The sequence below is a fragment of the Anguilla anguilla genome, chromosome 15, assembly GCF_013347855.1.
Source record: "Anguilla anguilla isolate fAngAng1 chromosome 15, fAngAng1.pri, whole genome shotgun sequence".
Classification (NCBI taxonomy): Eukaryota; Metazoa; Chordata; class Actinopteri; order Anguilliformes; family Anguillidae; genus Anguilla; species Anguilla anguilla.
The window spans coordinates 28,198,559-28,215,915 of record NC_049215.1 but is presented as its reverse complement, the minus strand read 5'-3'; the positions used below and the strand labels follow the sequence as shown (position 1 = coordinate 28,215,915).

Below are 17,357 nucleotides of genomic sequence, written 5' to 3'. Positions count from 1 at the left end.
GTGAGACTCTAGCTAAAATGGCGAATAGTGACACATTGCTGCAGTCTTGCTGAAGTTCAGTTTGTGGAACTCGTGAAATTTACCCTGGTACAGTCAAAATGGTTCCATCTCCGACAGACATGGTGTAATGCGTAAATCAAGTTGTCACTTGTACTGTAGTTGAGAGTCAATTCAAATATTTCCTCTACAATTTGGGGAGGAAATGGTTTATGTACCCACTTCACTTACTGAGTCATTACATTCATAATCACTGTCATTATCAGCGTTCAGTCACGCTTTCCATCGATTAAAAGAAAACATGGGAGCAATTTTCAGAAGCAGCAACGTAATAAAAACAAAATGGCAATCTCTCGTGCTAGAATCGGTATGTTCAGAGACTTCTGCTTCCCTTTGAATGTTACCTCACTGATGCTTTCTCTTGTGACATCACAAGAACCCTTTCTGGCTGGCCCTGAACTAGCAGTTCAGCCTGTGTATCCTTTCAGCGCGTTCCTTGGTAACAAGCTTACGGTTTCCGTTTTGACGCACACAGGCTGCATTCTTTCAAGTTATCTTTCAGTTTGTCATTTTTTTCATTTTTAGAGAAAGCAAGAGAAGTTGCATTTATTTTTGCGAGCAGATGTCAAGTACAGACAGTTTATCACGCTGCAACTTGTGTCTTTTGGAAACACAAACAATATTCTAATTCTACTTTGACGATCAGTTAATTTATAAAACTATGTATAGCTACAAAACTATGCAAGAGTAACATGATTAAATTATTCAAATTGAAATTGGTGTAATCCCACTTCACTTTCAAAGGAAAATTTCCAAAAACCCCTGTACTCAAAACAGTTGTACTGTAGTGGTTTTAAAAAGGGCTGCTTTTTTGAGGCTAGGGGAATCAATCACGCTTAAATGTGACGCACCCATGTCAAGTTTATGCTCAAAACCTTGCTGAAGTTGTATAAAGGCACTTAAACAGATTGGCACATTTGTATTTACTATGAGAAGTGGCATGGCAAGCTTTTATTGTGTAAGTTGCTGTGAACGGTAATCTCAAACTAGGCACAAACATTTCACACATCCTCTTAGACTTGTGATGCTTGTCATAATTACAGATATGCGCGTTTGGTATTTACAGACATTTATTTATGCTTGCACTTCGATAGATACGTCTGAACAAACAAAAAAAGCATCCATTAAACTAAACGTGGCCACATGCATGATTTATAATAAGGGAATGTATCAATTTGTACTGTATTTGGCAAATATCTTATATTGTAAAAAAAAACATGCATACACGCATACACTCACATGCACATGTACACCTACACACACAAACACACACACACAATGTCCGAAATCTCACCTCCTGCTGCAGTTTCTTCCTTGGATGGTATTGGGACAGGGAGACGGACAGAGGGACGCTGTCCTGACGGATTAGTGCAAACAGGACCCCAGTACAGGAGGCAGGACGCAGGCTCAACTGCAGACTGAACACCTGAGATTCACCTGCAGAGACAGACACATGCCTGAACACACGTATACACCACACACAGCACCTGAGACTCACCTGCAGAGACAGACACATTCCTATACAAGCACACACATGCAAACAAACACATACATGCATGCATGCACAAATACACACACACATGCACACGCACATGTACACACATGCGTGCGCACGCCCACACACCACATGCACACACACACACTCACACGCACACACATACACACACGCACGCACACACACCCACACACACGCACACACACATGCGCACACCCACACACCACATGCACACGCACACACACTCACACACCGCATGCACACTCACACATGCACACGCACATACACACACACACACGCACGCACACGCACGCACTCACACACCACATGCACACGCACACATGCACACGCACACACACACACACACACACTCACACACACACGCACGCACATGCACGCAGCGGTACACGCACTGTGGCTGAGGTTGAAGAGGGCGAATCCGCTGCCAGGGTAGAAGGAGCCGCGGTCCTCCACGGAGAAGCACTGCATCTTCTCGTTGGATCGGATGGTCTCCTGAATGGAGGTGTCCTCTCCGGTCAGCCAGCGCCATTCCCGTAAACAGCCGTCCAGACGAGGGTTCAGCTGGGGGGGGGGGAGAGGGGGGGAGGACACAGCCACAGTAATCCAATGACCCAGTTTGCTGAATGACTCATCTCACACAAAGAACAGGAAAAATAACATTGTTCATTCAGAACAGAAAAACAACCTCAAAGATCACAAGGACCGTGACTAACACTACTCAGGCTAAGACACTAATAATGACCCAGCTCCCTCAGTGAACACAGGAATAATGACCCAGCACCCTCACAGAGCACAGGAATACTGACCCAGCTCCCTCACAGAGCACAGGAACAATGACCCCGCTCACTTACAGAGCATAAGAATAATGACACAGCTCACAGAGCACAGGAATATTGACCCAGCTCCCTCACAGAACACTTGAATAATGATCCAGCACCCTCACAGAGCACAGGAATAATGAATCACTCACTGAATGCAATACAGAATGTGTTTGTGTGTGGGAATGAGAATGTGTATTTGAGAGAATGTGTGCATATGTGTTAATGTATAAAACGTGAGAGAATATTCACACGTGTGTGCCTGTGTATGTGTGAGATGATATGTTTGTGTGAGCAGCGGTCAGGAAGGAGGTTGAACCTCACCACCAAAGCAGAATAATGACTTCCTGCAACTCTTTCCTCTGGAAAAAACTGCTTAATCTCCCAATGTAAGCATCGACTCCAGACTCTGTCATTATTCAGCTGGAATCATTACTGCAGGTTCTGCGACTTTAAAGTCACTACTAATAGAGATATTAATATAAGAGCAGTTACTAGCCAGCAGCCATGCTACCCTGTGCCTGTGTTGTGGGAGATGACTGAAGCAGAGCTTCAGGTTGGACTTGTTTAGCACCTGGATTAGAAACTTCCTGGGAAAAAAAACAGACTTGTGCTGTCAGTGAACCAGCAGGGGGCAGTGTTCTCTCTGGACCGAACAGAAAGAACCAATACCTCAGCACACCTTGGGTCTGTAGGAGATGCTGTCCGCTGGATGAGAGGTTACACTGACTCCCTATAGTCGTTGAAGTTCCCATGGAAATTTTTCAAACAAAGTAGTGCTTCCCTGGAGTCCTGGAAAAATTCTAATTTTCACTCACTCAATTAAGGCCATCTAATTATTCCCCGGTAGTACTGGCTAAGCAGTTCTCTCCCTCTCCACCTCTGAAGCTGCAGTGAGGTGACTGTTCTGGCACAACATGGAGACACGTGTTGGTGGTGGCTGAGGAGAGTCTCCCCTTCGCCGTAAAGCGTTTTGAGATCGTGAGATGAATGGTGCAATTTAAGCACAGAGCGTTCCCAAGTAATGCTGTGACAGCAGTGACCCTCACCTTGCTGAGCAGCCCCCCATCTCTGAAGGGGACCCCTCCGACGGTCAGGTTGAGCTCGTGCATGCCCCTCTTCAGCGTGAACAGGTCTCCGTTCACCGCGATCTTCATCACCGCCTCCCTGTCAATCTTAATGACGAGGCTCCGCCCCTGCTCCTCCACAGAGATCTGAAAGAAAATCAGAAACATTAAAAAGCTGCACCGAAGTAGTGTGACTAAAATGAACGTTGTTTACTAAGTCAAGTTTTCAGAAAACCAAAATAAAAATACATTATTTAAATAGTGACAATGGAATTGGTGCAGAAGTAAAAAAATATTACAAGAAAAAATTGCTTTCTTTGTGCGAGTAGACGTAACTATTGGCAACTATAATTCTGCAAAATTACTGCCATAACAGCCCCATTTGAAATTCACACAAGATCTTGCATAAGACAGCATTATGTAAAAATACCTAGTAAATAATGGTGCTATAGACTGGACTAGTAAAGAGACCCATCGGTATCTCAAACCACAGCTCCTGATCAGTGCAGCTGGAACAAATCTCAGTACTTCCAATCAGATTGTACAGCAACACTTCTATTTTCACAAAATATCAGTGTTCTTCCTTAATTGCTATATCTGCAACGTAAAGGGATTTTTCTGTTGTATTCTGTGGCAGGTCCTTTGTTCAGGGTGCTCTGATAGCATGACGTTTGAGACTGGTGTTACTTTGCTGCTGTTGGGATAACCCCTTTGATGACCACAGCAAGCCGCTGGTCAGGCCTCTCACCCGGTGCCACTGGCCGTCGTTGACCTCTGGTCCACTGCTGGTCACCCGGCTCACCGGCCCGTACTTCAGCTGCAGCTCCAGCTTCCCATGATGCATTGCCAGCACGATCCAAGAGCTGTTCAGGTGGCCCCCGGCAAAAAAGATGACCCCTTCCGGGTCAAAGGTCCTGAGGTCAAACTCCGCAGTGAAGCTGAGGGAGAGGACAGAGTCATGGAGGGGACGCCAGGCACAGTCAGGAATGCCTCGCTTCAGAAAAGAAACGAGTCTCTCATTAATGCTTGCATCTGCAGAGCTGCAGCCATTGGCTCAATTCTAAACGATATGCTAAAAGAAAGCGCTAAAACATGCTAGAAGAAAACCCCGAGGGAAATTATTCTTTTACTCTTTTTCTTAATAATTTTTTATCACTACAATTTCGGACGATGGCCCAGTCGTGGGGACCGCCCCCTCACCCGGTTTGGACTTTCCTGCGGAAGCGCAGGCGGACGACGGGGACGCCGCTGAACATGCGGCCCAGGTAGAGCGAGTGCGAGTTCCTCTTCACGTTCAGAGCCTGGCTGGGCTCTATGGGCTGTGGGGTCAGAGACAGAGACAGAGACAGGGGAAAGAGAGTCAGAGTGGCCCCGCCCACACAGGTGGGGTTTGCTACCCACTTTAACGGCTCAGTTCAATAAAAGGGTGTGCCGTGATCTTTGAGCGTGCAGTACTGTACATGCAGGACGCATTGTAGCATGTTTAGGGGACAGTGAGTTTGCAGCATATTTAAATCCTGTGAGTAAAATGGAGATTGGGGCTCTGGGCACAGCAAGGTGTAGCATGGTTTGGGGTTTGGGCTCTGGGATACAGATTGGGTTAGGGTTTGGGGTACAGCATGGTTTGGAGTTTGGGTTTTGGGGTACAGAATGGTTTGTGTTTGGGTTTTGGGCTGTGGGGTACAAAATGGTTTGGGTTTTGGGGTACAGCATGGTTTGTGTTTGGGTTTTGGGGTACAGAATGGTCTGAGGTTTGGGTTTTGGTGTACAGAATGGTCTGAGGTTTGGGTTTTGGGGTACAGCATGGTTTGTGTTTGGGTTTTGGGGTACAGAATGGTCTGAGGTTTGGGTTTTGGGGTACAGCATGGTTTGTGTTTGGGTTTTGGGGTGTCCCGTTACCTCACAGCTCCTGTAGTCGGGCGCCAGCTTCATGCCCCTCCTCCCGTCACAGAAGCAGCGGAAGCTTCCAGGTGTGTTCACACACTCCTCAGCACACACCTGCGACTCACACTCGTCCACATCTGCAGGGACGGGGTTAAAAAAAAAAAAACAGCCATTTTCAGCCTTCAGGGGGACCAATCACAGAGCACATCAACACAAAGTGCCTGAAGGGCCAAGCTGAGGGAGGCTAACGGTCGGGGTGGACGCTGGGTTCATACGCAGCGATGATCTATGTGAAACGCCTGCCCGGTCTGTAGCACCAGAGGATTAGCCGCGCGGGCTGGAGGTACAGCTGTGGAACTGTGAATTCCTCCGAGTGAGAAAATCCCCATTGGGCTCCAGCATTCCTGCCTGCTCCAGAAAAACACGCAGGCACTAACTTGTTACACAAATAAAATATTTGGACGGCTGAGTCCTCTGATGCACTATCCTTTTGCAGGACGATGCACTTTAGAAATCTGACTCTGTGTGTGCGTGTGCGCGCCTTTTTGTGTGTGTGTGTGTGTGTGTGTGTGTGTGTGTGTGTGTATGTGTGTGTGCGTGTATGTGTGTGTGTGCATGTGTGTGTGTGTTTGTGTGTGTGTGCTTGTGTGTGTGTGTGCGTATGTGTGTGTATGAGCATGTGTGTATGTGTGTGTGGGCGTATGTGTGTATGTGTGTGCACGTGTGTGTGTGTTTGTGTGTGTGTATGTGTGTGCATGTATGTGTGCGTGTGTGTGTGTGTATGAGTGTGTGTGTGTGTGTGTGTGTGTGTGTGTGTGTGTGTGTGTGTGTGTGTGTGTATGTGTGTGTGCGTGTATGTGTGTGTGTGTGCATGTGTGCGTGTGAGTGTGTGTGGGCTTACCCAAACAGGACTTGGACACGTTGTCGTACACGTAGCCCTCGTCGCACACACATTGGTAGGAGCCCACGAGGTTCACGCACCGCGCCGTTCCACACACTCCCGGGACTGCCACACACTCGTCAACATCTGGAACACACACACAAGTCCTAAATCCCAGCACCATCCGGGGCCCTCCAGTAATGACACTATCCCAAGCATCCCAACCATGCACCCCTTCAAAAATCCAGACATTTACCCTAGCAGGGCATTCATTCCTGAGCTGTAAGAATGAACATTTAAAAACATGCTGTGTAACTTGCTCCAGGTCAAAGTGTCAGCTAAGTAAATAATGCAATGTAAGCCAGGCCTTCCACTACATCTGTGTATCTAAAAGAAGCACCTTGGCTTGAGCATACATGGGCTTTTATAGACTGATCTGTGTATGAGAGGGGTTTGGGCAGCGGGGAAGGTGACGTGTGAGTCTTACCTGTACACGCGTGGCGGTGAAAGAGCTCGTATCCAGGCCGACAGAAACAGCGGTAGCTGCCCACCGTGTTGTTGCACTCATGCTCGCAGCCGCCATTGTTCTTGTCGCACTCGTTTATATCTGCCAATCAGAGAACCGCACACGAGTCGTGACGTAACAAACCAATCCAGCTCGGGCTCATGTGAGTGACACTGTTGAGCTGTGAAACCCGGGCTGACAGGAGCAAGCAAATATGGGTGTGCTATCTAAGTTTGTTTTGGTTGGAGCATTAATCAGTACAGCCATTTATAAAACCTTCAGAAAGAGGCCATGCTGTGCGATGAAACAATATTGACACTGTTCCTTAAAAATACTGAAAATTAGGGCATTTATTTATGGGCAGAGGAGATAAGCATCTGTCTTAAAATATTACCCTTGACTGTCATAGCATGCATTCTGTGGGATAATAGAAATGTCTATACGATCGAATTTGATAAAATTATTTTTTATAGATTTAAACAAAATTTGTCATTATGGGATTGAATTATGATGAATTACTGTCTTGTTTTCCATGGTTTAGCAGAGCAGAAATCTGTGCTGTCTTTGACACACTCACATAGGGTGACTTTGATAATGCTATAGGCTGAGTCACCGTGGAAACGCTGGCTGGATTCAGACCCAGCCCCACCGTAAATGCAGAAAACTCACACACACTGCAGAGCTGTCTCATCACTGAGCATGCTCGGTCGGCACAGCCTGAGTCACCGCAGAGCTCAGTCATCCTCACGAGCTCCTCTGCTTTACAGACGCACGCAACGTCCCGCGTTTTGTGCAGTCACGGTGACGTCAAGCGGCGGCGTTCGGTGACGACACGGCAAGGTCACCCGAGAGCCGACTCCGCAATAATCACGCCGTGCGTGGAAAAAATATTTCACTTCTTCTCTGTCCCCCTCCCTTACAATAACTTTCACATCACACTGTCAAATATCTTTAGATCGTCTGAGACTGTCTTGGGATATAAAGGTTCAAGAACTCCGGCTGACCTTTTCCCAGTCTGCTAACAGCTTACCGGATGGCAAGGATGTTGTACAATTTGAGTTATGTTTGCTATGACATGTCTTTCTGGCAGGAATGTGGCCTGTAGTGCATCGAGCCAGTCACGGGCTGGGGCGCTGGGTGGCTCAGCCAGGTAAAGCACTGTTTCAGTTTCAGATCTCCAATCCGGACCACACCTGTGTCCGCTGCAGCAGGGAGGGCGTGGGCGGGGAGCGATCCGACCTGGTGGAATGTCTGCGTCTCCCCGCGGCACAAGCTACGCCTGAAGCGGCCTTCTCCAGACAGGTGCGACAATATTACTCAATATTACTCAGGTGAGCACTGTGACTGGTACCTCTAGGGGTTAAACGTGTGACAGTATTGCTCAGGTGAGCACTGTGACTGGTACCTCTGGCGGTTTAAGGTGTGACAGTATTAAAGAGCACTGTGACTGGTTTGTCTGGCGGTTAAGGGCGTGACCGTACCTTTCTCACACTTGACGCCGCTCCAGCCCGTGAAACAGTGGCACAGGAAGTCGCCCTTTTTGTCCTCGCAGCGCACCATGCCCCTGGGGTTGCAGGGCGAAGGGGAGCACTGGTCCGGGATGTCTGGGACAGAGGAACAGAGGGGTTAGGGCGACGCACCCCCATTCCTACAGAACGAACTGTCCTTCCATTCCTCCCCTTATCACAAGCTTCCTACTTTATACATAATTCATTTAAATGTAAGTCACGACATATTTCACTCAAAAAGCCACACATCTGATTTTGATTTCTTTATGCACGTGCTCAACACTTTGATTGCAGTCTTTTTCTCATCATGTGGCACAATCATTCCAGTGCGCTACGCTAACATTTCTTTCCAAGGTGTTCCTAGGTTGACAAATTTAGGAGCACACCAATGCATACCAATTAGCAGATGTGCTCCTAAATCATTTTCACTGTTAGCAGACATCAATTTTCAGGAGCAAATGCTCACAAAATGGGAACACTGTAGAGCCCTACATTCGGTAACTCCGTGTCCTTCACAGACAGCGATGTCTGCTGAAGCTATGCTTCACAGTTAAAGGTCTCTATGAAGCTGAGGTACTCTTTCACAGCGAGAGGTCTCTGTATGAAGCTGAAGTCATCTTTCACAGTGAAAGGTCTCTATGAAGCTGAAATAGTCTTTCACAGTGAAAGGTCTCTGTGTGAACCTGAGGTAGTCTTTCACAGTGAAAGGTCTCTGTGTGAACCTGAGGTAGTCTTTCACAGTGAAAGGTCTCTGTGTGGTGCTGAGGTAGTCTTTCACAGTGAAAGGTCTCTGTGTGGTGCTGAGGGTTACCCGTCACAGTCAGCGTTCTCTGTACAATGCCGAGGGTGGGCTGTCTATTTAACGGTCTCAGTCATTGCAGTCACGGTGGTCCTTCACACGTAACAGTCTCGGTGGTCTGGCAGCGCTCACGGTGGTCTTTCACACTCTCCCGTCTGTGTGATATTGACACGCGAGGTGCTTTTCACTCACTGCACCGCTCTACACAAACCTCCGGTTTGACCGTGCGCAGCGACTGTTCTGCACACACTGTTACATTTTTAGTGTTTCCTAACTGGGCAAGCCTGGACATGCTGGGGAGAAGCTCTTTGGAACCAGAGACAGGGGAGGGAAGGGGGAGAGGGGGAGCATGGGGGAAGGAAAGAGAGAGAGAGCAAACGGGGAGAAGCAGAGGATAAAGTGACACATTAATAAGAATGGTGGGGGGAGGGGGGGGGGGGCAGGGGGCTATTTGAGAGTCCCTCGATAGTGATCAGGTAGACGGGCTCATGCAGCGGCTTGTCTGGAATCCGGAATGTTCTGCAGCCCGAGCTGCTCCCACGTACGGCCCCCTGTCTCGCTGGGGTTTGGATCAGGTTGGGCCTCCTTTCGGTTACGTGAGTCACGCGCTTTACAGGAAAGTGTGTGAATTCAGCGCACGACCGTACAAACAGAGAGGCCGGGTGTGTGATCACATTAGAGCTGGCACATGAACGGCTCGTGGCTTGGCGTGAGCAGGAAGAGGCGTGTTTTAGACAGGGACGAGAGGCCTCCAATGCCAGTACATCCGTCCCCCCCGCCCTCCCCTTCCCCCCTCCCCACCCCCGCCAAACAGAAAAAGCTGACTCCTGGAGTTTATCCAAGGCAGGGGGCATTTTAACACAAGGAACCGAGACATACTGTAGATGCTCCATTTCTCACCCAACTCCTGTTCTTGCTCTCTCTCTTTCTTCCTCTCTCGCTCGCTCTTTCTGTCTCTTTCCCCCCCCCCCCCCGTCTCTCTCTCTCCCCCCCCTCTTTCTCAGGACCTCTCACACCCTGTACTTCTCCGCCATGCCAGGTCCAGGCTAACTGGTCCACAGAGGCCTTCGCTCTGTTTTCCACTGCTCTGTTTCTGCTCAGCAGTGCCGGGAACCGTCAGTAAAACTGGCCCCAACCGATCTCCCATCAGTCTCCGGTCTCCTCCACCAATCCGCAGGTCCGCTCCCAAATCCTGGGGGCCACGCAATTCTGTCAACGCGGCGCCCCAGTTACGGCTACCAGGCATAAGTTCCTGCATGTGAGACTTTGCTTGGGAGACACGCCAATGCTAAAGCTACTGAGGAAAAACATAGGCCCCTTCCATATTTAGTGTCCACATTCTATGAATAAGTAGCTAGCGCTGTACCTTAAAGTCTGCACATCCAAATGAGCCTTTCTTCACATTTTCTTTTGTGCATGTCACTGATAGTTAATATGAGTGACAGGTTGAATTATCATAAAGCAAACTTGGCATTTAAATAAAAAGGAAAGGCTGATATACTGTATATAAGATGCACAACTCTTAACACCCATTAAAAAACAAGGGCTAGATAGCAGTAGCAAGTGGCAGGCTAACAGGGGTCAAGCTTGTCTGTGTTCAGTTCTGAAGTCACAGAGTACGATCCTGTGCTTCTCTGCAGAGAGGGGAGGTGCACTGCAGTGCTGGTCAGTGGGGAACAGCGCTCTCCCTACACCGCTATTAATAAACCCACGAGCCAACTCACTGCAGAGGAAACAGCACAGGAAGAGATGGAGGGGACCAGGAAGTGAAAGAAAGACAGGGAGGAGAAGGGGAGGGGCGAGAGGGACTGAAAATGGGACAAGAGTAGAGAGAGAGAGAGGGAGGGAGGGAAGACACTCACTGTGAACGCATGTGATCAGGTCTTGTCTCTTCTTCTCGGAGTCTCCAAACTGCGCCACGCATGCTGGCACCAGGAAGAGAATAAGAGGGCGGGGAAACCCCCTGTCAACCAATCACAGCCTTAAACCCCCCAACGCCGCACCAGCTGAGGCTCCCCTGAAGCTCTCTGAGACTCACTGAACACACGTAAACTGCGGATATACTGTGTTCACTGTAGAATGTGTCAAGATAAAAAGCGCAAATGCATACTCACCTAAATACTTAGGATAAAAGTATTCCTGCAGGGAAGAAAAGAAAAGAATGAAGAAAACGGTTAAAATCCATGGCACTGACTGACATCTATGGTAGTGTGACCCTCATTTGCACAATGCTGACATCAGTGGTAGTGAGTCACTCTAATACCAAAAAACATATTACTCATTCATAAAACACTGCACTGCAGTGAGTGCCAGTCTTTGCTACCATTGGTTAATGTACCGGGGATACTGCAGTCTGTTTGTGCATCAATAGGAGAAGAGAACTACAGGCATAAGTAAAACTGAGCATTATGGAAAAAGGGTTTATGCACGGAGAAACTGACAGGAATTGCAAATGCTTGTAATTGCCATAGCGATCAAGGGCTTGTGGGAAAGGAGGTACTAGATGAGGGTCAGAGAAGGGAAATGCATTTAATGAGTGTGTCTGAGGTCAATTGAGTGAAGGTTTGCTAAAGGGTAAGTAAATTTAACCAGGGTGAGCAAGAGAATTGAAGTCAAATTAATTAGGGTTTTCTGGAAGCGACATGAATAAGCGAACGTTAGAATGGGAGCAGAAATAATGAGGATGTCTTAGAAAGGCTGTGAGGAGTGGAACAAGCACCGCCAACCAGAACGGTTCGGCAAACAAGGAGCCTTTTCCTCTCCTCAGTTTTTCCACAAAACCCTCTCACACGCTCAGCGAAAGGCTCTGCCTGGGAGTGAATCCACAGCGAGTCCGCTCGCTTTAAAAGTGCTGCTTTCAAAGCACGCTCACTTTAACCCCTAAAGGCGTGACATCACAAATACGCGATTAGAATGTTCACACATTCTAATGCTGATGTCACAATCACTACTGGTAACTGAAAGCAAAGGAGTTCTAGAACACTGACTTGGAATTCTAAAAAAAAAAATAATAATAATAATAAAAAAACATTCCAAAAAACCTACTATTCAATAGGATTTAAAGGCTGTGTTCTACTGCTGCTAGCTCTGCAGGGAGCTTGGCTAGTACTGAAGGACAGCGCTGGGCCGAGGCTTTTCGGTGCGTTGAGTCCTGCTGGCTGATGCCAGCTGGAGGGCTGCCCTATGTGCCCCAGTCGTGACCTCTCCAATAAAACAGCCACAATAAATTCCCACAATGTCCTCCCACCATCGAGTCAGACAAAGAAACGTCACAATGGGAGAGCGGCCTGTTTACAATGAAAAGCAAGGTACCAGTAGGACAGTGGGAGACTGCCTGAGCCAATAGGAGCTCAGTCTTCATAATACATGACCTTACATTTTGCCATTCAGCAGGGTGACTGGATATTTTACTGAATCAATTCACATTAAGTACCAGAAACCACAACCTTTGAGTAACAAGCCCAATTCCCCAACCATTATACCTGCTGCCCCATTATAACACATTATCATACAATGCACAGATGATAAATTCCCAACCATAGAGAGAAGCCGTTGCTCGACTCATGATTCGACTGTTGCCAAGAGACAAAGATCAAAGGCATCAATACTGCCTGGTTTTGTACAGCAGTATTTATACATGGATCAAGGTTCTGTCTATCCTTTGTCCCCAGGCACATGACAAATCAAAGTGCTGACCCATCAGCATAGAGCAGACTCAAATCTCAGTGTGGGAGAGAGACAGAGGGTGTGTGTGTGTGCAGCGGGGGTGGGGTGGGGGGGTTGTGAGGGTGTGTATGGTGTGTGCGTGTGTGGTGTGTGTGTGTGGGGCGCGGGGGTATTCGGGTGTGTGTGCATGTGTGTGGTGTGTGTGTGTGTATATGGTGTGTGTGTGTGTGGGGAGGGGTGGTTCTAAGGGTGTGTGTATTGTGTGTGTATGCTTGTGGGGCGGGGGGTTATGAGAGTGTGTGCCTTCTACACACACAGAAGATACACCTCGTTCTTTCCGCAGATACGTAGGAGTAGCACAACGTCAGTAGGAAACGTTATGCCCTAAGCTCTGTCCCATTTCTGCAACAGTAACTGAAGAGCGTAGCTGCGTCCCTGCATGGCAGCCGAAAGCTTAAGGATCTGTTTTAACACCGCCGTCTTACTGCATCACTGTCACTTATTAATGTCTTAAGCGTGCTTGTGTATCCATATTGGTGCATGCTGACTACGTCTGCTTTGAAGAAGAGACGCCAATGTCCGTGGGGCTCTCTGCTGGATCGATAAAGGATAAATAAAATAAACTATAGCAAACAGTCAGAGACAGAGAACAGGTTGGGCTAACATCTGATAGATGAAGATATCCTAAAATGAACAGGGAAAAAGGATAATGCTGTGTCCCTGGCTCAAGGGGGGGGGGGGGGGGTATTAGGGTACCCTTGGACCAGTAAAGGAGTTTAACACATCAAGGGTCATGCACAGGGGTTGACATAAGTGGTACCCAAGTAGGCATGCACGGCAAAAAGATTAAAATGCCCTCCAATTTTAAGTCAGAACGAATAGTGTACCCAAAAATAGACGCATACCTAAAAATAGATGCAATAAAATTGTCAGGCATTTTAATCTTCTGCCATGCACTCCTCCTTGCCAACCATTTATGTCAACAAGTCAAGGCCTGGTCATGCATCTTATGAACAGTAAACCCTCTATAATAAGAGAGGCAATGAAGGCCCCAGAGGTACAATAAGAGAGGAACAGTGAACTGTGGGCATTACAGGGGAGTGCTGAACCACAAATATTTACTCTCCTCCCTAATGTGCCCATTCTCATTACTGACCCTCTACTGAAGACAAGGCTGAGCCACGATCCAGGCAGCCTGCAATGGGTACTGGACTGCTGCAACACAGAGTTCCCTATGAAATATTCCTGTCTGTATATCTTCCAAAATCTTCCCTTTAAGCTGTCAATTTATCCATGACATCAGCAATTTACTGGAATGTGGGAAAACACAACTTTCCCTCTGCAGTGTCAGCAGATTAGTCATCTAGTAGCAACTCTTCCCTCTGCAGTGTCTGCAGGCTGCAGCAACTCTTCCTCTGCAGTGTCTGCAGCCTGCAGCAACTCTTCCTCTGCAGTGTCTGCAGCAACTTTTCCTCTGCAGTGTCTGCAGGCTGCAGCAACTCTTCCTCTGCAGTGTCTCCACGGTGGCAGCAACTTTCCCCTCTGCAGTGCCTGCTGGTTGCTCATCTATGAGCAACTTTTCCTCTGCAGTGCCTGCTGGTTGCCGAGCTACGAGCAACTTCTTCTGCAGTGACTGCAGACTCCTCTGCCCTGCAGTCAGATGTGAGCTAATGCAATTAATAATTCCTGAGTGTCGAACAGAATCAAACTCCAACAAAACGAGAGGCGATTCCGGCTTGCCAGCCAGACCAGGGCCTTTTCCCCTGGATAACCTGACTTCTCTCAGGCCCAGTATTCCAGAGATAAGAATCTGAATCGGAAAACTGAGACAGAGAGCCGCCAAAAAGAGACCCACAATGCACTGCAGTGCAGGAGAGTGTGGAGTGGCTAACCTCACCTTCCTCATCACATCAAATAAATGTGACCACAACCTGACCACACACACTGTGTGCAGTGGCCTGCCTCACCCCATAAAGCTCTCACTTTCTCTGGCTCTCTCTCTCTCTCTCTCTCACACAAACACACACACACACACACACGGCAGGACACTGGGGCTGACCTTACATTCGCATGGGTTTACACGCAGGCATCAGATTTAACAGAAGCTGAGTGGAATTTATCTGTGATTAAAAGCACATTCCAATCCCCTCAGTCACTGCCATGGCGCGGGCGGCTCCACTCCAATCATCCTCTTACCATAAGCGGCCGCAGCGAACACACACTCAAAACGAGCACGGAAGACAGGCATTCGCATAATCAGGCGTCACAGCTTCCCCGGGGGGTCGCCATGGCGTGCTGGACACAGCCTTCTACGGCGGGGATTTGAGCCAGCACGAATCCCGGCAGCATCGAGGCAAGCGCTTCGATGACAGAGCCCACGGGCTCTTTGGTCTGTGGACGCCGGAACGCGGGTTCGGAAGGGTGAAGGGCAGAAGGGTGAGGGGGGGGGGGGGGGGTGAGTGAGAGATCGGCCAGGTGTTTGGGTGACACAGCGAATCTCTGGGCCCGCCAGCTTCCGTGCCTCGTGAGGATGAGATGACAGTTTCACGGAGCAGCGGAACCTGCTAAGGTCACCCTGTCCATTCTGCGCATCACCGTAGTCAGGGCAGTAGCCAACGCATCGTTTTCCACCAACAGCACTGAAACATGACACAAACTAAGACACTGCATTTGCACCCACAGCACATACACTGACACACAAATGCTGCATTCCCCTGCATGCAAAACTCTTTGGAATATTCCATACGTACCAACATGCACCCACTGACACAGAACATTTATCTCAGAACTGTAAATATGAATATATGCGCACCAGGTGCTTCTAATGGTCAGTTCTAATTCTTCAATATCGGTGAAATTATTTGAGTCCGGCGTCCACCGCAGAAACTGTTCATAGTCAGCACAGAAGTACCTCTACTCCCACTGTTCAATCTGTACTCAGTCACTATCTCGGACTCTTTCTCTCTCTCGCAAACAGACACCCCCCCACACCCCCCTACTCAGACACACACACACATATGCACACGCACACACACACACAGCAGTTTGATTTTACACCAATGACCTCCGGGACAGCTGCAGAGGAAGTTCAGGCAGAGAGGCTCAGGTTTAAGGGAAGGCGCACAAATCAACATCAGTTGCACAATCATTCTGCACAGCCTTTTTACGAAAACACAAGCTGGCCCGCGTATCGTGCGAGAACGAGAGCTGCAGATGTGTGGTCCCGTGGCTCTGTAATTAGAAACAGCCATGCTCCTTATCGGAAACATGCTGTTTAATGTATACAAATGTCTTTTATCTGCACATGCAAGAACAATGGCCTCGCTTAATGCAGTTGCTCCCGTGTAATGAATTTACTAGGGCATAAGAACGAGACGGGGCGGGATCATTAAATCTCCATGACAGACATCAGTTCGCGCAAAAGGTCACTGAGCGGGAATCACAGCAGGCAATGCCAATAAAAGACCGATGTAACAGCGCACACATAAGCCTCAAAGAGACAATGTTGATCATTAGGGCTGCAGCTAGAAGCTATGTTGAGTGTGATGCCACTCGTCCGATTTATTAGAGTGGACAGATTTAATACAGCACATAATTATTAGCCAGCTTGTAGCAGGAGGGTCAGTAGTCATGTCAAGGATGTACTCACGGTTTCGGGGTCGTTCTCAAACACTTCCCTAGCTTCCTCTTTTGAACATCTCTCTTCAACACATTCTCGCTCCAAATGCCCTTGTTTCGTTTCTTCAAAAACTTGATAGCCTCGCTTGTGTATCTTCAAGAACCGATTAGCCTCTTTCCGAGACAACGAGACTACGAAATAAACACACAAAAGCAATCTGAGAGGAGTGGGAGTAACGTTATACTAGCGAGGTCGCTGTTTCTTTTCAGTTCTTTATTTCCATACTCACCGTCCTCACTTATGCAGGGATGAAAAACGAACTAGACTTTTTTTTTGCATTCCGGGAAAATGTGATTTTGGGTGAATGAGAACCAGTGCATTGCAATGATTAGCTTTCTCGCTCGTCTTCATTTATTAACTGAGCAAGCTAACTATTAGCCAGCAATCGAGCTAACAATGTATAGCACCATTGATGCTCTAAACACATAGGAAACTAAACCTAATCAAGAAAACTAACATTTAATAACTTGTACATACTCTGAGATGAGCAGGAGACCAGGAGCAGGAGCAGCAGCAACAAAGATCCCGACACAAACCGAGGCTGGGGCAGCGGCATGTTTATTCCTGCGCCAGATCAGGAAAGTTTTCCTCTTTCAGCTGAACGTAGCAGCCAAATCGTAGTCGTAGAGACAGTGAGAACATTCACTACCCAGCGGGGGTGTATTCCGCTACATTCAGCTCCAGCGCTTTTTTCAGACTAACAGGCTAACCAGCTACATCCCACAACAAACACTGCGGCACCGTCCCCTCCTAGTTTCCCCTCATCTTTCTCGCGTGCGAGGAGATTACCCAGCACAATGCGGGCTTCAAAGCGAGGTGAGTTTGCAGCCAGGTGAAGAATGAACTCAGCCCATAGACGCCACAGACATATTCATCCAGTCTGGATTATTTTTCCCCTTCGGAAAAATGACGTTAAGTAAGGTGACATAGCCTATTGCATCCAGTGTGACGGTACTTTGTGGCACCGCCCTACTGTAC

General features: G+C 48.1%; 1 protein-coding gene across 1 annotated transcript in view; it reads right to left on the bottom strand.

The window, feature by feature from the left end:
• The window catches only part of gas6 (growth arrest-specific 6), a 19,664-nt gene extending 2,307 nt beyond the window's left edge, over positions 1-17,357 (bottom strand). Inside the window, exons 1-13 of the mRNA XM_035394072.1 lie at positions 16,857-17,357; positions 16,350-16,510; positions 11,149-11,173; positions 10,897-10,959; positions 8,209-8,331; positions 6,710-6,829; positions 6,244-6,369; positions 5,358-5,479; positions 4,659-4,777; positions 4,207-4,396; positions 3,441-3,605; positions 1,966-2,134; positions 1,352-1,494 (exon numbers count right to left, since the gene is read on the bottom strand). Coding sequence (XP_035249963.1) covers positions 1,352-1,494; positions 1,966-2,134; positions 3,441-3,605; positions 4,207-4,396; positions 4,659-4,777; positions 5,358-5,479; positions 6,244-6,369; positions 6,710-6,829; positions 8,209-8,331; positions 10,897-10,959; positions 11,149-11,173; positions 16,350-16,510; positions 16,857-16,935 — 1,605 coding nt within the window. The 5' untranslated portion in view covers positions 16,936-17,357. The remainder of the gene's footprint in view (positions 1-1,351; positions 1,495-1,965; positions 2,135-3,440; positions 3,606-4,206; positions 4,397-4,658; positions 4,778-5,357; positions 5,480-6,243; positions 6,370-6,709; positions 6,830-8,208; positions 8,332-10,896; positions 10,960-11,148; positions 11,174-16,349; positions 16,511-16,856) is intronic.